The sequence below is a fragment of the Rhineura floridana genome, chromosome 4 (assembly GCF_030035675.1).
Source record: "Rhineura floridana isolate rRhiFlo1 chromosome 4, rRhiFlo1.hap2, whole genome shotgun sequence".
NCBI lineage: Eukaryota > Metazoa > Chordata > Lepidosauria > Squamata > Rhineuridae > Rhineura > Rhineura floridana.
In genome coordinates this window covers 158,925,564-158,950,078 of record NC_084483.1, presented here as the reverse complement: position 1 = coordinate 158,950,078, position 24,515 = coordinate 158,925,564, and the positions used below count along the sequence as shown (strand labels likewise).

The 24,515-nt window shown below is 41.5% G+C and overlaps 1 protein-coding gene across 6 annotated transcripts in view; it reads left to right on the top strand.

Annotated features, from left to right (window-relative positions):
• Positions 1-24,515, top strand: part of RBKS (ribokinase) — a 105,638-nt gene that overhangs the window by 8,644 nt on the left and 72,479 nt on the right. For all 6 annotated transcript variants that reach the window (XM_061624932.1, XM_061624935.1, XM_061624934.1 and 3 more), the window contains exon 2: positions 23,428-23,560. In XM_061624932.1, the coding sequence (XP_061480916.1) occupies positions 23,428-23,560 (133 nt within the window). The remainder of the gene's footprint in view (positions 1-23,427; positions 23,561-24,515) is intronic.

The following is a 24,515-nucleotide window of genomic DNA, read 5'->3' as shown; positions in this document are numbered from 1 at the left end:
ACCTCCTTGCCTCTAATAGCTTCTGTGACTCTGCTCATTAACCTCGCTGACATCCTCTTGGCCCTGGTGGTACCTTCCTGATCTGCGGTAAACATTCCAGTTGGGCTTCTAATATTGTGTTTTTAAATAACTCCCAAACATTTTGGAGTGATTTGACCTTGTTGACTCTGTCTTTTAACTTTCTTTTTACCAATCCCCTCATTTTGGGGAAATTTTCGCTTTTGAAATCAAATGTGACTGTGTTGGATTTTCTTGGCAATTGGCCATTTACATGTATGTTTAATTGAATAGCACTATGAATAGTTCCAATTGGTTCAAAAACACATCTTGCACCAGGTCCTGGGTACCACTTAAGATTAAATCCAGGGTCCCCTCCTCTCTGGTTGGTTTAATGACCAAATGTTCTAGGTCACAGTCATTTAGGGTATCTAGGAACTTTACTTCTTTGTCATGACTGGAACACATATGTAGCTATTTCCTCGTTTGAATGCTTCCTCAATGTCCTTTTTCATCTCAAGATCTCCCCGAGCATTTTGATCAGGGTGACAATAGAATGTCACCAGCACTACAACACAGGTTTTTGTTGGAAAGAATTTAATTATATTATTCTATGCTCTCAAAATAGAGATGCATTGTATTTTGTTTGCTACACCGAATGTATGTTGTACCAATTACAAACTGTATGTAAAAATCTTCAATAAATAGTAGTTAAAAAAACAAGAATGTCCCCAGTACTAAATTACTCTTGGGGCCTAATATCATCATGTACAATGATTCTGCGGAGGAGTCTGCCTCTTTGGGAGTTTCTAGCTTGCTGGATTCAATGCCCTCTTTCACCACCTCCATTATGTCCTTCCGATATAGTTTATATCCAGGGATAACTGTGCCCTACTGGTTTTCTTGGTTCCACCATGCTTCCATTATACTCCATTATACTATCAATGCTATTATTTAAGACCAAGCACTCCAGTTTTCCCTTCTTGGTTCAGAGGCTTCTTATACCAGGTTGAGCTATTTGTCTGATAAGCCCAATGTTGACTACTCTGACTGGCAGCAGTTCACCAGTGTCTCAAGCAGGGCACTTTCCCATTGCCTTTTAAGTAGAGATGCCTGGGATTGAACCTGGGATCTTCTACGTGCAGCTCCCATTGAGCTATGGTCCAGCTGAAACAAGAACAAGACAACTGATGGTGCTTTCGCCTGTCGGCTGTAAATGAAAGGCTTACATGGTTCTGACACCGCTGTAACGTGTTACAGAAGTGATGGGTGACTTATTTATTTAGTCAGTAGATTCCAAGAACACTTTTCCCAGTTGATGAATTCTTGAAGATGGCTGGAAAATTTCTACAAGTGTCAGAGGATTCTGGAGTATGGTCTAGGCCATGAGTGGGAACCTTCAGGCCAAGTGTGTTCCTACAGTCCTCTCTGTGTGGCTCTTGGAACCCTTCCTGTTCCTCTGACTACTCCAGGGTGTAAAGCTGGGTCAGTGAGTGAAGTGCTTTTGCCTGCCTAGGATGCCTCTTCGATCATTTGTCTTGCTTGTTTGGATGGGTAATGGAGAGGTGTGTGTGTGTGTGTGTGTGTGTGTGTGTGTGTGTGTGTGTGTGGGTGTGTGTGTGTGTGTGTGTGTGTGTGTGTGTGGGGTGTGTGTGTGTGTGTGTGTGTGTGGGGTGTGTGTGGGGTGTGTGTGGGGTGTGTGTGTGTGGGGTGTGTGTGGGGTGTGTGTGTGGGGTGTGTGTGGGGTGTGTGTGTGGGGTGTGTGTGTGGGGTGTGTGTGGGGTGTGTGTGTGGGGTGTGTGTGGGGTGTGTGTGTGGGGTGTGTGTGTGGGGTGTGTGTGTGTGTGTGTGTGTGGGGTGTGTGTGTGTGTGTGTGTGTGGGGTGTGTGTGTGTGTGTGTGTGTGGGGTGTGTGTGTGTGTGTGTGTGTGGGGTGTGTGTGTGTGTGTGTGTGTGGGGTGTGTGTGTGTGTGTGTGTGGGGTGTGTGTGTGTGTGTGTGTGGGGTGTGTGTGTGTGTGTGTGTGGGGTGTGTGTGTGTGTGTGTGTGGGGTGTGTGTGTGTGTGGGGTGTGGGGTGTGGGGTGTGTGTGTGGGGTGTGGGGTGTGGGGTGTGTGTGTGTGTGTGTGTGTGTGTGTGTGTGTGTGTGTGTGTGTGTGTGTGTGTGTGTGTGTGGAAACCTCTAACTTTTGTGTGGCCAGAATATAGCCTACCATGCAAGGTAAGAGTTGCATCTGTTGGTCTGCCCAGTTCTGCCTCTTGCCCTGCCCACTAATGGCAGGCAGATCCTAGACGTTTGTACGTGAGAGAATGCAGCTCTTGGACTGCAAAAGGTTCTCCGTCCCTGGTCTAGTGTGCACTCAGTTGATAAGTACACAGCCAGGCCTGTTAGGTCCAGTTGTCACCCTGGAATGTTTCTGTTACTTCTGTTCAACTATGCATTGCAGAGAAAGATCAGAAATAGCATGTCAGCTGTCTTTCAGGCAGCATATCCATCACTGCCTATCTTTTCATCAAGAAATCTCTGAAAGGTTTTTGTCAAATCCCAGCGTTTCTAGGAACAGAGTTTGAAAACCACTAATTTAAGCAAATATTTTGATCACATTATATATAAATACCAACGAATAATAAGTGAGATGTTTTACTTCCTTTATGAAGCTTTTATGTCCTTTCCCTAAACCTAGTTAGATAGGGCAAACTAAAAGTAAAAATAAAGTATGTCATCTCTTACAAAACTAAAATTACTTTTGTGTCCACACTGACTTAAGTGCAACAAAGAACAGGCAAATGTTCTACTTCTGTAACACCACAGACAGATTTGTTTAAGATCTGGATCTTGTACATATTGAAATATATTTACAGCACCATCCTGTGTACAGTATGTCTACCCAGAAGAAAGCCCCATTGAGTTCAACAGGACTTACTCCTTGATAACTGTGTGTAGAATTGCAACCTTACAGATGAATCCTGTGCTCACATTATACTGGGATACCACCGCAGCAGAATGGCTGCATATTCAATACATACTTAGCCCAGACGGAAGGAAAGAAATACCTATGTGGAAAATACAAAAATGGCATAAAAACAAATGGATTATAAAGCTGATTTGTTTCAACAAACAATAGTTAAGACTGACCAGAGTTTCAGATGTTATGTGAAACTGTGGTTAATTTTTAAAAAAGAAAGCAAACTCTTTCAGAGCTGTGCTTGAAGAGGAGGGAGTAAATCCCAAACCTGAGGCTCACTGTGGCTTTTCCCCATCATGATAAACTGATTTATTGTGATGTCCGAAAGCACACTCTGTTTTTCCACTGCATTATAAACATATGTTTCTTTGTTTAAAGCATTTATATAACATTTAATCATTAGCATTTCTAAGCGGTGTACATGAAAATAAACCATACAGAGAATAAAACAATAAAAATTCATCATAAAACTGAACATAAACCCAAGCAATACATTTAAAATGCCTGCTGGAATAAGAAAGTCTTTGTTATGCACCTGAAGATCAGCAAGGAGGGTGCTTGTCTAATCTGTTGGAAAGGAGTGCCACAGGCTTGGACACATTTATGGACACTAAACAATTGCCAACATTGGGGATTGTTGGTAAGCATTTCAATGTTAGAATTTTAAATGTTTATTGGCAGCACTGGCATTTTAATTTGTCATTGACAGTGGGAATATAATATTCTATATTTAATAAAATATTAATCTATTAAACCTCTGTGGAAAAGGGATGTTAAACATGATTTTCTCAAATAGGAACCTGTGGTCCTACAGATAATTTTGGACTCCAGCTCTTATTAGCCTCACCTGCTAGTCCAACAATAACTGGCGGGCCGCAGGTTCCCTATCCTGCTTTAGAATTCAGGAAGGTTTATGTGGGAAAGGACTGAAAATGACTTTCAGAGTCTTGCTGCCAGTAGGTTCACAAAGCCTTTAGTCTTTTGATCTCATTAAGTGAATCTACAGACATCAACATGCTGTCTTATTCTGGTGGAATTTAATTCCAGATCAACATATATATTCATGCAGTATAGTGGGAATACTGTGGAACGCTAACGAAGGGAACCTACACATGGCCAGCACTGGCTTAAGATTTCATCCAGTGCAAAAGGCTAATGAGAACAAGACACAATAAAAATAACTGGAATTAAAGTGGAAAATAATGGTAATAGATGAAATAAAATGCAGAGAACTGTGCTGGAATAATAAGAGCAACAATAATGCTTCCTTCTAATTTATTTGAGAACAAGAGAAGCTATAACCCTGAAACCAAGCACGTATGTTTCTTGTTGTGGACAAACTATATTTGAAATCTTACCCTCTCATGGGTATTCTTTTTCCTCTGGCTCGCTATTTTTACCACCGAAAGATAGGAACAGCATCCTGATTTTTAGTTCCATGCTGTGCTCAGTTCTGTTAATAATGATTGTTAATATGCTGATTGGCTGTGGGGGAACAATTAAAAACATGTGCCTTATATTTGTGAGAATGAAAAAAAGCATCAACCCACCAAAGGTTCACACAAAGTCAAAATAAACAGTAATGATAAATATATGCAAAAGAAGGGCAGAGCAATCCTATACTTCGTTAAGGCAGGAATGGCTCTGCTAACAGAATCTTCTGCTGTTGTACTGGAGGAGTTCTGCTGGTTTATTTGTCATGCAAGCAGCATATCTGGTGTTCCACCAGCATAGCATTTATTTAAAATATTTCTATGCCATCTCTGGGAATAAACTCTTCCAAAACAGGTTCCAATAAAAACATAAATATATAGTACTATAACTTGCAAGTAAAATACCAGCAAACCAACAGCTAATAGAGCAAGTAAGCAACCCAGAAATTTACTAAAATATAACCACAGTCAACAATTAACAAGGCAATGTACAACATAAAAATATAATAATACTTGCTGGTAAAAAAAATCACATTTCAAAGATCTGCCTGAACAGTACTGTTTTCAGAAGACATCTAAAAGAAGGCAAGAAGGACTCCTGCAGACCTCTATGACAAAGAGTTCCATAGGGCACAGCCTGACACACTAAAGGTTTGGTCCCTGGTAAAGTTCAATCTAACCTCAGTATGATTGGGGAAGCACCAAAAGTGCTCCATCAGAAGATCTCACCGATCAAGGTGGAATATAAGGAATCAAGTGGTCTGTAAGGTACTGTGGATCCAAGTTCTTTAGGGCTTTATGAATTAACACAAGAACCTTGAACCTGGCCCAGTAGCAAATCAGCAACCAGTGCATCTCTCACAGCAAAAGAGTAACACATTACCAGTAACCTGCTCCTGTGAGCAATCTGGCCACTGCATTGTGCATTAGTTGCAGCTATGAGACAAGATACAAGGGCAGCCCTGTATAAAGATCAATTAAAAAAAATACTTAAGGGGAAACCCATTGGGAAAAGATTAGTTTTCATAGAATCACAGAACAGAAGAGTTTGAACGGGCCTATAAGGCCATCACGTCCAACCCCCAACCTTTCCAAAAAGCCTTCAAAGTTGTGGTCTGGCAGAGCCCAATTGCCAACAAATTCCAGAGCCATGGGGCTCCCACGAAGGGGCTAGCTTGGCTTCCACAACATTCTTAACACTTCTCAGCCTGTGCAAATCCAGTTGAAAATTGTACCCTAAGGCTGCAATCCTAAATACACTTATATTGAACTCAATGGGACTTAACCATTCTTAGTATTGTGCATGCTACAAATCCCTGCCATATTTGTTCACTCTGTTGCGAGGCATGAGCCTTCTGTTCTCATTTTACTGTGGCAACCAGGGCTGGCCCTACCATTGGGCAGAGTGAGGTGGATGCTTCAGGCAGCAGATGCTAGGGACTGAGGGTAGTGAGTTGCTGGGGGGACAGAACTGTATGTGCAATACAGCCTGCCATGCACTGCATAAACTAGCCTATTGCCTCACGTGTGGTTGAGGTCACTGTCAGGTTTCCAGTGTTAAAAGTAAAATTCAAGGACCAGACAAGTAGTCTTCTATACATAGAATGTGTGTGAAATTTTATCCTTTGGGTCAGCCATGGGCATCCATAGGGGTGCCAAAGGAGCAATTGCCCCCTCGAATGCACAGTAATCCCCAGACTCCCAACTTACATTTTTTTAAAAGCAAGTGTCTCGCCCATGTAGACCTCGAGATGTGAGGCAAAATTGGAGGAACTAGCCTCCTCCCACCTTTCGGTGAATAGGTGGCAATGACTGACATTTAGGAAAGCAGAGCTAGCTATTATAAAAAAGGAAGGTGAGAGTGACACATCCATGGTTTAGAGAAGGAACGTCTTGGTTCATTTTTATGCGCTTTACTGTATTTTGGTCTTCCCTGCTGGAGGTGGAACTGCTGCCCGTAGAAAACAATCCAGGATTTTAGTGTAGCTTTGATTGGGAAGAAGGACTGTACATCCATGCCAAAACAAAGATAGCAGGAAAGGCAGGAGTTCATGATCTTTCTAACTTGGGTCTTATTTCATACAAAAAAAAAAAACAAGGCCACATGACCTTCAAGTGACAGAACAAGAACCAGAAGTGCAGTATTATATCCATATTGTATGGGTGGCTGTGGGAGCATGGGTAATGCCTGCCTTGTAAAGTAGTCCAATACTGCTACACCCATTTTGCTGGAAGGAGTTAGACTAGCATATGTACTGCATATGCCAACCTTGAAGTATGTTGGAGATTTTTTTTCAAGAAAATTCAGGGTGGGAGAGGTGATGTGGAATTGGTTCAGGGCTAGAACGGTTACAAGGAGCATGAGAAAGAACTGAGATTTTAAGTACAAAGATGTTGTCTGGGTGCCAGGTCTGTCTGTAGATGGATAGCAGGTCTACCCACTCAGAAGAAAAGAAGCAGATTTATAATACAAGTTTTTTGTAGGCCAGGTCTATCCATGCCTCACTGCTACTCAGTTGCCTGATTTACCAGTAAAGGTAGACCTGTTATCTAATGCTAGTTTGTTTATTATTGTATTGTTATGAGCATGGGGGTGGGGATGGATGATTCCTGTGTGTCCCCTTTCCAGCCTCTGATCTGTGCCTCGGAATGAGGAACTCTCTGCTGGTCAAATGAGTCTTTTGTTAACCAAATAGATTGGCCAGGTAAGGTAATGGGCTGATCAGTTGCCTAGCAACGGTGAATGGGCCAGGTAGACCCTTTTGTCATTGAAGCTCTTCAGGAGAGGATCCCCACCCCTCCTGGAGCCCAGCAGAGGCTGGTAGTTTTGAGTGTGTTCTAGAGAATGGCTGGGGTGGCAGGCAGGCAGAGAGGCGATCTCTCTACCATGGCATTTGGGGTGCCTCCTGCAACCCAGATGGAAAAGCTGGATATTGGACTGCTGATGCCTTGAACCCCCCTCCATCGTTGAGCTCAGGTTGGAATGTGTGTAAATAAATAAGCCATATTTCATAAATACACCATAGTCTCCGCTGACCTTCCCAAAGGAAACCAAACCCTGGATGAGCGCAGGGACCCCGGAAATCTCACCGCTCAGAGATTGGGGGAGGCGCGCAACAGTATTATTTTATTTCAGAATTTATAAAGCACTCCACACTCAGGGAATACCAGAGCAGTGTACAAAAATAAAATATAAAACATAATGCAGACCACACAGCATATATTTATTTAGTATTCTCTTCCCCATTCCTGCCCTAGAAAAATTCCTATGAACGCCCATGGGTGGTAACATTGTTCAGGGTGTCCCTTGCTAATAAACGACAAGAATGCTGAATGTACCCTAGAGAAAATACACAACAAAGCCATTCTCTTTCTCTGTAAGCTGTGGGGTTAGGTCTAACAAAAGCTTGCGCAAGAACATTTATGTTCATGCAAACTTTGAACTGCACACGAGATAATTCTCTATTGAGGAGAATGGAGGTTTTCTATTTGTCTTACTCCCTTACTTTCTTAGAGGTGCTTGCAAATTGTTATGTCACTGAGTTGAGACTGGCCCCATCTGGAGTATCATACCACAATGGATTCCCTTGAATCCTGGAAACTGTAGTTTATTAAGGTGCTGAGTTTTGTTAAGAGACTCCTCTACCCTCACAGAGCTACAGTTCTCAGAATGTTTTAACAGTCAATCCGTCTTCCCAGGGAACTCTGTGAGCAGAAAAGGGTCTCCTAACAACTCTCAGCGTCCTTAACAAACTATAGTTCCCAGGTTTCTTGAGGAGAAGCTATGACTGCTTAAAGTGGCACAATACTGGTTTAAATATATAGCACACCTCTCATGCTGAATAAGAATACTGTAGAACAAATTAGCTTTTATGATATATTGGATATATCAGATTTAGATTTGTTAAGACTGTGGTTCACCGATGAAAAGCACTGAGTAGACCTCGAGAAATTAGCATCTTTTAGTTTCGTCTACCACAAAGACTTGTGGGACTCAGTTAATAAGGTTATACACAGTGGTGTGGTTAGAATGTCACAGAAAGCCAAATTAGAGCTTCCTCGGACTGTGCAAACATACAGGCTTCTGGAGAGGAGCCTGCAGCTGCTTCCACCCACTCCCATCTTTCTTGCTCCCATACCATGCTGTGCTAAGCCAAGGTTTGGCTTAGTGTGTCATCCAAACCTGGGCTCATATTAACCTCTCTCACTGGCCACAAGTGGTCCTGGTAAGCCATAGTTTGGCTAACTGTGACATGCAAACGAGGGTGAGGCCAATTGCTCAAGATATATATTTCCAGTGAAGCCCAAAATACTGAACACGGGGTTGTTTCTCAACCCTGCTCTAAAATCTGTGCACATGGTTGTCTTTTGCTTCTGCTCTGTACAACTCCTTTGATATGCCACCATGATCTGTGCTGCTTTTAGAACATACTTTCTTGGTCTCCTTATTTCTCTTGCCAGTTAAAGTAAGTCATTTCCATTCCCTTCATAGATCTCAGCAAAACCTGTTTTATAGATTTGTATCTCCCTAAGATTTGAAAATTGTGATGGGATCATTGGCAAGAAAAAGATTCTACTTAACTGCACAAGCCTTATCTCTGTCTACATTCCTCCACACACACACCCTGTGATCTGCCTAGACTTTTCCACCTTTCCTCCTCCAGAATGTGTGTGCCTTCTTTCATGTTGCCTTAATGAGCCTGAGGCCACCTTCCGGCTCCTTTTCTCCATCCACCCTTAAATGCATCTATAAACATTCAATGAAACGTTTGAGTTATCATTCCAATTCATTGTTAGTTAGCCTGTAATTAAATCTGTTCACCCACACAACACAGCAAATATGTTTCGCAGATCTGCATGCAGGCACTTGACAAAAAGACATAAAAATTAAAGATGTTTTAGAATGGCTGGTTGCATTTCTGATTTACACTTTCCAAATGGTTTGTAGTCACAGATTTTGTTCCCTATAGTAATTGGGCATGTGTGGATATATTTTTATTTATCCCAGATATGCAAATACACAGAAATTTGGGCACCTTGGATCACTGAAGGTATTATCCGAACCACCGAGATGTGTGTCAGAATCCTGACAGTTGTATTGTGTGGTTCGTTTGGGTTCTACTAAGAGTAGACCCATTGAAATTAATGGACCTAAATCAGTCATGCACATTAATTTCAATGGCCTGGTTTGCACATCACACTAACCAAGGTCATGGCTTAGTGCATATGTGCAGGTTCCCAGAAAGGAGGTTGTGACTTCTTTGCTCTTCCTTCTTTGTTTTTCTGCTGTATTATACTAAGCAATAGTTTGGCTTATAGCATACTGTCCAAACCTGGGCTCATAGTTTATTTCTCTCTAGTCTAACTAACCGTGATCTGTAACCAAGATTTGTACTATAGTTTACAACTTGTGGTTTGCATTGGAACGTACTTGGTGTGTGGCAGGAATATAAAAAATATGGCAAGGGGCAAAATGGGGAGCTAAGAATCATAGAAACATAGAGATGGAAATGCCCTCAAAGGTCATCTGTTCCACCAGGCCCTCCCTTAGCATGTGTGGGGCCTGGGGCAAAAGCAAAGTTGGGGGGGCACATTTGCTCCGGGTCATGGTCTTGGCCGAGTCGCCGCCGTAGGTGTGCAGGCTCTGGTCCCGGAACTGCTGGCCCAGCTCGCTGTCCCCGGGGGGGGGCTACCACTCGCTGACTGCAGCAGGAGCAGCGGCGGCGGCTTCAGCATGGCGGGCAGGCAAGTGAGCCCCCGTCCTGGGAGGAAAGAGAGCAAGTGAGTGCTGCACCCTGCCTGGCGAAGGCAAGCAGGCAGGGAGGGAGGAGCTGGCTGGTGAGCAGATCACTAAGCACGGGGCCTCCCCAAAGCACGGGGCCCGGGGCAACTGCCCCGCTTCCCAATGCCTAGGGGCGGCTCTGTGTTCCACCCCCCTGCCAACATAGGAAACCTGCTGTTACAGCATCCTTTGATAGATGGCCAGTCTAATGAAGAAGAGCCCACTACCTCCAAGGCAGTTTGTTCCACTCACAAACAGCTCATACCGTTAAGAAATTCTTCCTAATGTTTAGTTCAAATCCCTTTTCTTATAATTTGAACCTGTTGGTTCATGTGCTGCCCTCTGGAGCAAGAGAAAACAAATTTGCTCCATTATCTATGTGACGGCCCTTAAAAATATTTGGATGGCTCTGGTATTGCCTCTAAAATTGTCTCTTCTGCAGGCTGAACATGACCCCCTCAACTTTACCACATAGGATTTGTCATCTAAGACTCTCACCATCTTTGTTAGCTTCCTCTGGACACAATCCAGTTTGTTGACAGCCTTCTTAAACTTTGGTGCCCATAACCACAATCACATTAGAGCAGCCTTTCCCAACCAGTGTGCCTCCAGATGTTGTTGGACCACAACTCCCATCTTCCTCACCATTGGCAATGCTGGCTGAGGCTGATGGGAGTTGTGGTCCAACAACATCTGGAGGCACACTGGTTGGGAAAGGCTGCATTAGAGGTTAGCTGGGTGCAGGATACTGGTAACTGAGGAACAGAGTTTGGAGATGTTGGTCAGCTTTGGGAGGACAACAGTAAATTCTCAGATGGTGTTGAAATAATGCAAGAGTGCTAAGGACCCATGGACATATTCAGGAAGTTGTGTGTCCTACTGGTATGTGTATATGTTTAAGTAGGCTACTGTAAGTGTTTCTTGTATTTGAAGGCTGATTTATCCCAGCTGTCATTTCCACTTTAAACAGTTTTCTCTGTTTTCCATAGAGGTGAGGTCGCTGTTTGTAGTGCTGACTATTTCCATGGCAGTAGACTGTGATGCCATCAGTGGAAGATCGAGGCATTCCACTGAGTGCTGGCAATTAAAAATTATGGATTGTGAGATAAGGCTTGCGTTTACCAAATTCCTCGGCATTATAGCCCAGATGAGGCTTGGAAACTGTTGCTTAATTCTCAAGGGCCTTAGCATGGGCAATGGAATAAATGAATTGGTATCGTTTGATCTTAGAAGGAAAATAGTTGTGTTTAAAATAAAATAAAATTAGCCACTCAAAAGCATCTTCTGTACTTGGGTGGAAAGAACACATTTAAATCATAGTATAATGACTACAGTTTATGCATTGAATTACGTGGAGTAATTTCTGTTGCCATACCTCAGTTTGGAACATTACAATTTGCTGTCACACGGTGACCCTGTTTTTGTCTCTTTAGCTAATTCCAAAGAAACATGCAATGAAAGCACTACTTTACTCCCTCAAAATGAAATTAATGTAAAACATTGCAGCATTCTATGCAGATTACATGGGACTCGGAAGTAAGTCCCAGTATGGTCAGTGGAGTACTTCTAGGTAAGTATGTATCAGACTGTGACCTTAACCTTCCATTCATATGTATTTAAGAAATATGTTTGTCAGAGATCAGTAACCTTTTGATATTAGGCAGTATAACTTCAAAACCACATAAAGTGGCTTTGTTCCATTCAAAGCAAAGTGGCTCTAGGTTCAAGCATTCTGGATTAACAAATTTATGGACTACTGGTCACAGCAGAGACCTTCTGACATCTATAGAGGTATTTTTCCTTAAATTATATATTTGGGGTCATATCCACTGTTAGTTATACTCAGAGTAGACCCACTGAAATTAAGAGACATGACTAATTTAGGCTTATTTATTTCAATGGGTCTATTCTGAGTAAAACATACTTCGATATCAGCTATTGGTCTAATGCAACCCATGAAACAGATCAGATGAAAGAGGAGACGGTTCTATAAACAATTTGGAAAAATGTTTTGCTGGAATTGTACCAAATGTGTTCTTGCGGAAGGAAAATTAAGATAAAAACTGGAAAAGGGGATTAGTAGTACCAGTCCAAATTTATGGAAGGTATGGGGTAAATTTAAAAACTATTTATGCCCATCAAAATCTCCACTGGGCACTGTTATTTAACTGACAATCTTACAAAAATGGAATTATTAATGAGCAACAAGTTGGAGTTGATAAATTTACCAACTGGATTTATAGTAGTGAGGTCAAGTCCCTCAGTCAGATGAGGGAAAAACTGAATGATATAAGGCTGCTAGTGCTCAAATATTTTCAAATTAGAGATTGTTTAAACAAATCAGGGAGTGGAATTGAGACAGTTAAATACTTTTGAAAGATTAATTTGAGAGAAACAGGAAAATACTGTCTGAAATGTATGAAGTTATACTGCATAAGGGAGAAGACAAAAAATGGATTATAATTTAAAATGGGAAGGAATTATAAGAGAAAGGATTCTAGAGGATATGGAGAAATATATATGGACAAAAATGAATAAATATATCACATTTATATTGTTAATAGAGAACTCAAGTAATGGACCAAATGGTATTTAACTGCTTTAAGCATACTGTACCTGATACTGGTAATGTTCAGTGTTGCGAGTGTGGAATGGATAAAGTCGATGTTATCTACTGTTGGGTGGACTTTCCAGAGGAAAAAATGCTTTAGCAAGAAATCATATTTCATACCAATAGGATTTTGATATTAATCTTTTATATAATATTAGCAGCTAGGATGCTTCATGCAAAATATTGGAAATGAAAGGAAATTCCTCTTCTGAAAGAGTGGTTCATTAAACTATGTTACATGGAACTTAAGAGTTAGACAAGGAAAGTGAAGGATTAATAGAACTGAACAAGAATGAGATCCATTTAAGAATTTTAAGAATGATGGGTTGTAACTCTGTGGGCTGGAGGTTTCCCACGCCTGGTCTAGAAGGTGGTGTAAAAAGCGTGATGTGTGGCATCACATTAACTTCAGTGGTTGATCTGGTGCTAAAGGTGAGTAGGGTGTGCCAGACTGCAGAAATTGGGCCCTGTCTAACAGAGTGGTTAATGCTGAAGTTTAAGAAGGTTCAAAAGAATAGTCAAATAATGCCTACTGTCTGCTTCTGGGTGCTTGCATTATGATGATACAGTTTCTTCTGTGCTACCAGCACCTTCACATATCCTTTATTGAGAATAAATGGAATTTGTAAATCTTGAATGCTGAGCAGATAATATAATTGGCCCCCAGCTTCCAAGGAATGTAGGAAATGAGGAAACATGTAAAATGCCTATTATCAAAACTAAAGTATGGTTGGGATCCTTGTCCTGCCTTTTCATCTCTTACATAAATGCTGTGACAGGCCATCTTATCCTGCCTTCTCACAAATATGCTCAATTGCCCACATTCCTTGTAGCCACTCTGACTAGAGCCACTCATTTCTCACCCTGATGTATCTCCTTGCATCCTGAACTGATTCTCCATAGAAATGAGAAAACTCAACTCACACAGAAGCAGATCTGGCCCAGATCTTATACGGACTTCCTTCACTCTTATAGCTCAGCCAAAGGTAGAGTCAACAGGACTATATAAACAAGATTCTACATAGACAACATTTTGGGCCAAGCACCTAGGCTCTTCTGTTAGCCACCTGGCTATCTACTGAGCATGTGTACCAAATCAGCCCTCATTTTGGTTACCTTAACCAAAGTTATGAGGAGCCAACAGCAAGACTTCAGAGACATCTGTGCTGATCCTGTAATCAACCTGAAATTCTCATACTTTCACCACTATAGGGTGAGACTTCTCAAAGTTCATAATATATCTCCTTGATGCTAAACGATTTAAAAAAAAATACATTACATCAGCAACTCTGATCATGTTATGTTGCTGTCACCCTCTTTCCCCCTCATGTGGCTTTGTCACTTACACTTACTTGGACTTTGGAGGCTGAGAGACATGTTTGGATCCCCTGCAAAGTTTTCACTCCATCTCACCATATTTTAAGATATTCACAAACTGAACATTGTGCTGTGTTGTCAACACCCTTATAACATTTTTTGTTGCCAGGAACAAAGTCCTATGTAAACATCTTCTGCTATGTGGCATTTAACATGCTTCCCTGCCAGTTCTTTTGCCGTTTCCTTAGTTATTAAGTATTTTCTTCAAATCAATGTATTCCCTTGTCATTTAAGACTTCTGCTAAAAACTCTTGGTGTGTGACAAATTTTGTGCACCACCATTTATAGGAAGATCACTCTCCATTGAAGACCTCTATTACAATCCTTATCTTTAGTATACTTCTGTAGTGAAGATGCAAATCCATGAGTGAGCACACATTATTTTAATCTCTTTTATGGCATGCAAAATGTACACTAATAATGAACTCATTCTCTGCATCTGGACCCTTACATAGTCAGAACAGCACCACCCAAGAGGGAAGTATCAGCAGGTTCAGGGGAACCTCAGTGGTTTCAGAGAATAATAATAATAAACTTTAGGAAAACATAAAGGGGGGATGGAATAATGAAGACTGACGATGCTCAAAAGTCAAAGAATGCTGGCTGCCTGTTGCGAGGAGGGAAAAAAAATAGAAGGCCAGGGTGGTAGAATGGGGTATCCTGAAAGAGAGCATGGCTGCCTGAAGTCCTGCAGAGGAGCACTCCATACAGCAACATTGTGTTGCAGGAACCATTTATATCACAATTAAATATAGTTATTCCTGTCCTATGTTCACTACCATGAATAAAAATGTATCTCTTTCCATTGATAGCTATGGATTTTTTAGTTGTGGTTGTTGTTGTTGCTATTATTATTACTATTACTATTGGATTTATGGTGCACTCTTCATTCAGAGGTCCCAGGGTGGATTACAACAAAATACAATCTTAAAACAGTTAAAAACAATCAGAATAAAAAAAGAAGGTGGGTACTAAAACTATATGCATTAGGTGTCAGAGGCCAGAGTAAAGAGGTCCTCAGCATTTGCCTAAAGCTGTATAGTGAAGTTGCCAGATGCACCTTGGAGGGGAGGGAATTCCACAATGTAGGGGCTAGCACAGAGAATGCCCTCTCCCAGGCCGCCACCACCTGAACTTCCGAGTGTGGTGAAAGCGCCTCCTCTGCTGATCTCAACACCTAAGAGGGTCTGTAAGGAATGAGGCGGTCTTTCAGATATTTGGGACCTAAGTTGTTTAGGACTTTAAACACTAGCGTCAATGCCTTAAATTGGGCCCAGAAAACAATATGGTAACCAATGCAGCTGTTTTAAAACAAAGGTTATATGAGATCTGAAAGGAACTCCAGCCAGTAATCTGGCTGCTGCATTTAGGACAAGTTAAAGTTTCCAAGTCATCTTCAAGGGCAGCCCCACATAGAGCGCATTGCAATAATCCAATCTGGAAGTTACCATAACATGGTGTGCTGTGGCCAAGTCATCTCTGTCCAAAAAGGGCTGAAGCAAACCAGCCAGAGCTGCAAAAAGGCACTCTTAGCCACTGAGGCTACCTGAGCCTCCAGTGACAATGTTGGATCCAGGAGTACCCGCAAGCTGTGGACCTGTTCCTTTGAGGGGAGTACAACCCTGTCTAGAACAGGCTATTTCTCCACCTCCTGGACAGGAGAACCCTGGACACATAACACCTCTGTCTCTTCAACATTCAGCCTCAATTTATTGGCCCACATACAGCCCATCAGCACTTCCAAACACCAGTCCAGCACCTCAACTGCCTTTCCCAATTCAGATGGAATGGAAAGTTGGGTGTCATCTACATATTGATGACACCTCTCTCCAAATCTTCTGATGACAGTAGCTTCATATAGATGTTAAATAGCATGGAAGACAAGATAGAATCAGGCAGAACACCACAGGACAGTATCCCTGCTGCAGAAGAGTAGCCTCCCATAACTGCTTTTCGGAAGCGGCCCTGGAGGTATGAGCGGAATCATTGAGGCACAGTACCCCCAACTCCCACCTCCCTGATGCACTCCAAAAGAATACTGTGATAAATAGTATCAAAAGCTGCCAAGAGATCAGAGAGAACGAGCAGGGTTGCACTCCCCTCTCTCTCTCCCAATATGTACTTCTTTGGACATGATCTAGAAACATTGTAATTCCTTTCAATTTCAATGATTGAGATAGATATAAAAAGGTAAAGGTGTCCCCGCACTTATAGTGCGAGTCGTTTCCGACTCGTAGGGTGACGTCTTGCGACGTTTACTAGGCAGACCGTTTATATGGGGTGGGATTGCCAGTTCCTTCCCTGGCCTTCTTTACCCCACAGCATATGCCTGGTACTCATTTTACCGACCACGGATGGATGGAAGGCTGAGTGGACCTCGACCCCTTTTACCGGAGATTCGACTTCCTCCTTCTGTTGGAATCGAACTCCGGCCATGAGCAGAGCTTCAGCTGCGTTACCGCCGCTTACCTCTCTGTGCCACGGAGGGTCTAGATACAGAGGTAGATAAAATCAGTGTTTTTAATGTGCTTAAATTTGACTAGGTCATGTCCTTTTGTGGTACTCTGGGATGAGAATCCATTTCCCATCAGCCCCAGCCATCATAGGCAATAGTCAGGGATTATGGAAGTTGTACATGTAGAGGGCCACAGGCTAGCCACCCCATCATGAGGATTCAATCCTATGCACGCTTAACTGGGACTAAGCATCACTGGGACTTACTTCTTACTACATAGGGTTGTAGTGCACACTGCTGACACACATAAAGAAGTAAAATTGCTGTGCTTTAGCTTCTCCTTGTAGAAGAGGAGAGTAGACTGCATGACAAGTGGTTGACGTGTGTGTAAAAGTGTAGCTAAATTCTCTTCGATTAAGAAGAGCCATGCTGGGTCATACTGAGCCCACCTACTCCAGTTTCTTGTTTTTATAGTGGACAACAAGATGCTTCTATGAAGCCAACAGACAGGGTCTGAATGCACAATCCTCCCCCATTGTTGCATCCCACCAACTGGTAATGAGTACATGCTGACTCTGAAAGTGGATGTGCTATTTCGCAGTTGGGGCTAATGGCCATTGATTTTTTCCCCATTTTTTTTTTATTGAAGGGTGTTTTGTTTTGTTGGTAGAGTATGGAATAGAGATTTAAGTCATATGGTTACATTCTTGTATCTTCTTGAACAAAAAATATTTTCACATTCTTTACACATTTATGTGATCTATTATTATTTATTTATTTATTTATTATATTTATTTATTAAATTTCTATACCGCCCCATAGCCGAAGCTCTCTGGGCGGTGTACAAACTAAAACTTCCATCTACAATTAAAACACATATTTAAACAATTTTAAAACTACACCCAAATTTCAAAATTGTAAACATTTTAAGACAGACAAAAACACATAAAACTGAGAGCATGTATTTATTAATTAGTGTAACTAACCAGGTAATGGCTTGGTTAAAGATTAAAAACAATACTCCAATTAATCTCTGTTCTCCAGTGGCTTCTGCTGCATTTGGGGAGAACTTGGTTCCAGGGCAGGGGGCATGAGCATGTCTAGACAAGCAGAGGATTCACCTGGTGTGCAGGAGGAGGTATAGAAAGAATCTCTGGGGGTATATTGATATTCTGTCATAGTGGTTTTTTGGATCAATTACTGGTTGACACAACAGTTAATTACCTCAAATCTGACTTTCTTTTATTATTATCCAAATCTCTCCAAATGTCAGTGTTATGGAGATTTTTTTTTTAATCAGTATTTGTATACAAAAATTATGTCAGCGAGATGAACTGGTCTTAGCCATACTTGTTAAGTATGTTAAGTATGGCGAAGAGGATGAGGGTGGGAAATGGTTCCTTGCAATGAGTTTAGACTGAGGTAGAGTTATGAATGTGTGGTTTCTATTGACTGTGTCTAAGTTTGCCTGCTAAGTTTGTCGTGTTTGTTATGGTGTGTATTATGAGTTGATGTGTGTTTGTATCCTAGTTTAATTAGTTTCTGGTTGACTGTTGGGATGCTGTGATTTGTTGAATGTTTAGCTTAGTATGGACTCATCTACATGGGAGCATTTCTTGATAGGAAATACACTTTTTTTTACCTTAGCTTTTCATTTGCATCGTCCACAGTTCCTGCTTAAAAGTCAGCTGCCAATTGCTGTTTCCCATTCACACAATTAGGCATTCCTCTGGGGAGGATTAGTTTCACTTTTAACTTGTGGCCCCGCCCTCTAATTATACATTTCCATTCCCTCTGGTTGCTAGGTGACCAAACATGTTTAGTGTGTTCTATCAGCAGCAGTAGGTTCCTTTAAAAAATTGCGAATATCTGTGTTTTCTCTGCTAGGATACAGCTGAAATATAAATCTTTGTTTGAGCAGTGCTATGCTTTTGCACACAAGTTAGGGGGAAAAGAAAATAAAGGCACCATTTGGAGCAACATAAAAAAGGCCAGGAGAATGGAGGAGAGCAACCGGCCTACAGGAAATAAAGCCTACAGGAAATAAAATGAATTAAGGAATTGGAGTGGGCATCTGAGCAAAGTGTCTGCAAGCACTAGAAATATGGAGTGAAGACTTCCCCCCCCCCTTTTCGTTTCATCAGTGGATTGCATTAGTATAGATTTACAGAGGGAAAACTAAGCGGTAGCTTCTGTTTGCCAGTAACATCATGTGAACCATGCAAATTTAAAGGAGGTGTGAGTAGCACCAAACACACAGTAAGCCACCTTGTGGATGATCCCTAAGTCTCTCCATAATGAAACATGTTTTGATGGAAGTTTCCAATCAAACTCTTTGGTTGCGATGAATCTGATGAAGATGAACCATTGGTGGGGTCTTTACTGTTGTTGTCTGGTCAGCATGCAAAGATCCCAATAAATGTGCCCAACTGTTTCTGTGTCACCAGAAAAAAATTGAGTAAAGGTCAAACTGCATCATGTTAATTTAGTTCACTTTAGACTAAGTTCACTAAGGCTAGTGAACAATCCTATACATGTGTACATGGGAGTAAGACATGCACAGGATTGCAATATACATGTTGCATTTAAGACTGCATGGTGCATGCATATAGGTCCTCCGTAGCTTCCCCCTCATAATTCTCTAGAGCTGATGGAGCCAGCATGCATGGAAGCAGGTACTACAATGGAAATGGCTTTCAGACTACTTCCCTGAATGGTCTATCCCAGCCCCAGGTAGTAGAGTCTCAATCTGTCTCATTTTTCCCCTGTATATGTTAATTACTGGATGAACAGTGCTACCAATGACTGACTCACTGATCTGCTCATTCTGAGGTAGGGGTTCCCAAACTGTGGTTCTCTGCAAGCTTCATTCAGATGGTCCATGGCATGTCTGTGAAGAACACTTACAATTTGAATTCTATGGAATTCAAATTAAAACAATAAAATACAATATTGAAACAAAAGAAGCAGTAAAACTACAATTACAGCATCTAGCACAGTGCATTACAGTTGTTCCACCCGGGAGAATAACCATTATCTACCAAGACCCTCAGCAATTTTCAAACGGTCTGTAGGAAAACAGGTTTTGGAACTACAGCCCTGAGGCAACAGGGGATAGGAGATCGTATCAGAATTTTCCAGGTGATTCTCTTATGATGTAACAAATGCAAGGACCTATGAACAGAAGCTATAAATGAGAATTAATTTAGCAGTACTATGGGATTTCTGATGGCCTCTTCGGGAAAGAGGTAAATTTTGGCCAATGAATGGTCTCAATCTATATGTCATGTTGAATACATGTGCTCATTTTTGTTACTCATTTATTTTTAGAAAGTACTTGGAGGAGTGCCTTCCCCAGTACCAACCAACCTAGGTTTTGAGATCGGGGCGGCGGCGGCTGTTTATAGTACTCTCTTTGAGTATGATTTGCAGGGGGGCACTATATGCAGTGTAGCCTTTTCAGAGGCAGCACCCCATTTATGGAACTCTGAGTACAGATACACCTGTCCTCTTTAAATTCATGCAGGCAACTGTTGAAGACCTACCTATTTCTGCAGGCCCTCTGAGCATAGTGGGAGTAGCCTCATATGATTAACTGAGTGTGATTTGCCGGTGTTACTGTCTTTTATGGTGATTGTGTTTTAACTTTCTTTTTAATGTTGAATTTTATGAATGTTGTAAGGTGTTCTGGGCTCTGTTTGAGAAGAGAATGTATAAGAAATAAATTATTCCTGTGCCCCCCACCTTTTATCAAATCAGATTCCTGGGTGGTGTACAACACATGCAGATCACGTTACAGCAAAACAGAAATAACGTATCATACACTTGCACCAGTATGTGGATAGGGGTGTGCACCTAGCAAGGAATGCACATGTAGCCACCACTGCCGCCTCTTCCTCCTCCTGCCTCAACCTAAGAAGGAAATTCACTCCTCGGGGCATTGTTTGGTATTTTAATTGAGACCCTCCTTAATTAAAAGCTTTGCCCCCAGCTACTCACAGGTACCCAAAATTTTGAAATCAAAATATGGCAAGCCTCACAACAAATTACCATATAGGTTTGGGATCCCCAGTGTGGCACCCTTGGGCATCAAGGTGCCCTCAGACACCTCTCTTGGGGCCCACCTCTGTCAATTCCCAATTTTTATTTTTTAAAATGAGGTTTTTGGTTGGGGATGTTGTCTGTTTTTGTGGAGGTTTGCTTGCTTTTTTGTTTCATTTGCTTTGAGGGGATGTAGATGTTTTGCCTGTTTTCTGGGTGATGGTGGTAGGAGTTCTGAGCAGCAGTAGTTATGCACCTGTGAAATGGGTATTTATTCTGTGGTGCCCATTACAGTCTTAGAATTCCAAACATGTCCCCAGGCCCAAAATGGTTGAGGATTCACATTAGGCATTTCTATCTATCTATCATCCCATTCTGTCCCTTGAGAAGAACCCTTTGGAGCCTTCCTGTATTGCCAAAGCACCATGATAGGTGACATGGTGCCAAAAAAAGAACAGTGAATGCAAAATGGCTATTATATTAATGAAAGTCGAGATTAATTGGGAACATGCACAATTAAACTGAGAACATAATTGGCTAAAGAGTTAATTTAATTTAATTCTGATGACATTACAGAGTATGCTTTATACAATGGAATGGAAATGATTATGTTAACTCATCTGTAGACTCTGTTAGTGGTGTGCACATACCAATTTCACTTGCAGTGTATGCAGTTCTAACCATGCTTACATCAGAAGTAATACCACCAAGTACAACAGGAATTAACCCTGATAAGTCTGCATAGGACTTAAGTTGATGGCAGTCAAAAGTTATGAATTGCCCTAGAAAACACTGTATGCAATTATTTGAACATCCTAACAAAGTTGTTTAGTTTGTAATACTGCCATTTTCAACGTATGTATGTTTTTTGATGTATTATACATCGTTTTTGTGGCAATGTCAGTAAGTGTAGAATTCTAACGCTTCCTTAATCGCACAGATTACTCATCATTGTCAGTTCATAGGAGAGGTCTGAAATGCTTTTTAAGCTAGTTTGATGAAAAGCAAAATCTAATAATTGCTTCTCATTACAGAAATCTGTGACAAGATAATAGCATTACATTATAACAAGGCTTTCTTTTATTAATAGCTGTATCAGTAAAAGTGAACCTTCCAGAACTATGTATAGATGAGTTTTAGGGAGTATGCTTAACATGCAGGGTAGATGAGGAAGAATTGTTCTTTCTGATTAAACATATCATAGATAAATATACATAAGAACTGCATAGAAATTGCTTAGCGGTTTTCATCAGATCAGCAAATGTTATCTTTCTCATCTTCTTGTGCTAAGCCACCGATGAAAATGTGGGCCTCCAGATGTTGGATTCCAGCTCCCGTCAGCCCCAGTCAGCATGGCCAATGATCAGGAATGCTGAGAGTTGTAGTCCAACACAACAGTGGGAGATTACTAAGGTTATCTATCCCTGTGCTAAGCTGTTGAGCAATATGGTACTGTCAGCATCAGTACCTACATCACCAGTGTGGTGTCATGGTTAATGCTGCTGTCCTTAGACCTGGGAGATCCAAGTTCATATCACCCATGAAGCTCACTGGGTGATCCTGAGGAAGTCACTCTTTCTCTCTCTTGTCAAACCTTCTTCACAGGGTTACTGAGAAGACAGTATGGGAGTGGCATGTATGCTATCTTGATACTAAAATGAAACAAATAGATAAACCTTTTATCCCATCCTTTAATGAACTGTGGGAGCCTTTCTAGAAAGTTTTTTATTCACCCTCAATGCAACACTTATGCTATGACTATACCCACTTCTGCATCAGGGGTGCTTTGCTATGAGGGGAGAGGCACGGCTATACTCCAGCAAAGAAGAGGCACAAGTATTCACAGAAGCTAGCTCTGAGGGAGCTTCGGAGAAGGCAGAGTCAGTGACATTATGAAAAGATTCAGACTGGATCTGACTATTTCTGGTGAACATTGTTGCTCTGTTACCAATTCTGTGTGTGTCTGGGACTGCTTGTTGAATGCTCCCTGCATCTAATCACTCCTCGCTTTGGTTTCCAGTGATTGATGTAGTGATTGCCTTAAGTATCAGAAGCGATATGCTGCTAAGTGCCAGATTTATTTATTTATTTATTTGTTTGTTTATTTATTTATTTATTATTTGATTTATATCCCACCCTTCCTCCCAGCAGGAGCCCAGGGCGGCAAACAAAAGCACTAAAAACACTTTAAAACATCATAAAAACAGACTTTAAAATACATTAAAACAAAACATCTTTAAAAACATTTTTAAAGCTTTAAGACATCTTTTTTTAAAAAAAGGTTAAAAACTTTTTTTAAAAAATGTTTAAAAACATCCTAAAAAGCAATTCCAAACCAGACGCAGACTGGGATAAGGTCTCAACTTGAAAGGCTTGTTGAAAGAGGAAGGTTTTCAATAGGTGCCGAAAAGATAACAGAGATGGAGCCTGTGTAATATTTAATATTTTCCCCAGTTGCTGGGGATCGAGCTGGGACCATGGTTCAAATCCCCACTCAGCCATGAAGCTCACTGGGTGACCTTGGGCCAGTCACTGTCTCTCAACCTAACCTACCTCACAGGGTTGTTGTGAGGATAAAAGTGGAAGGGGGAGAACTATGTTTGTACACCACCTTCAGCTCCTTGGAGGAAAAGTGGGATATAAAATGTAATAATAATAAATAACAAATGGTATTGCTATTAAACTATTAAAAGTTTGTGATTCTTATCATTTCAGTTGATAATTCATGCAAGCAATATCTTTTTTCTTTTTCTGTTTTTAATTTCAAGTCTTACTTCACGTCTACCGAAAGCTGGAGAAACCATACATGGCCACAGGTTTTTCACTGGATTTGGGGGGAAAGGGGCCAACCAGTGTGTCCAAGCTGCTCGACTTGGGGCGAAAGCCTCAATGATCTGCAAGGTAAGCACTGACGTGCATCCTCTGGTTTCGCATCTGTCACAAATATTCATATTGTTGCGCATGTATTTTTAAAACCAACAACAAAAACAAATTGAGAATGCAGGTTTCAAGGCGGCTTTCTAAAAGTGTGCTTTAGCTGGCTCCTCAGAAGCCTAATAGAAAGCATAGTTAGGCAAGCATGGCATATTTCCCTGAGGAAGGAGTTCCATACAACAGGGGCCACCACTACAAAAAGCTCTGCTTCTAGGAACAGTATTCTTACTTGAGATGGTGGTAGCACCATTTATAGTTCTGCTGAAGGAATATATAGGAATATCCCAGGTATCCCAGATTCATTGTTTAAGACAGGAATGGGGACCTGTGATCCTCCAAATGTTGAACTCCCAACTCCCACCATCCCTGACCATCAGCCCCAGATAGTGTGGCCAATGGTCAGGGATGATGGGAGCTGTAGTTTTAACATTTGGAGGGCCACAGGTTCCCCATCCCTCTTTCGAAGGCTAAAACCTGCACCTTATACTACTAATAATGCTGCAGTGAACTAGTGCTGGGGGAAACTGTTTCTACATCCTGGACCAGCTAATGTTTCCAAATTGTCTTCAGGGGCAATCCCATGGATGCCATTAGTCAAGTCAAGAGCTGTATGGTTCAGTCCTGATCTTCCAGAAAGGGGCCCAAAACTGGTGAAAAATGCTCCTGGGCACAGACATCATGTCAACTTAAAGGAGCAAACTGAGAAGCACTTCCAAGCTGTGAACGTGAACTTTTAGGCAAGTGTGGCCCACCTCCACATTGAACAGACCACCCAACACCAATATGCCCACTGTATCTTATTGAGCTTCTATTTTATTCCCTTGCAGCAGTTTCAAAAGGTACAGTTTGAGAATGAAAGTAGCAACCTCTGAACCTAAGGTGTGCTTTGTAAGCAGAAGCCGTGGCATTCAGGGTATAGAAT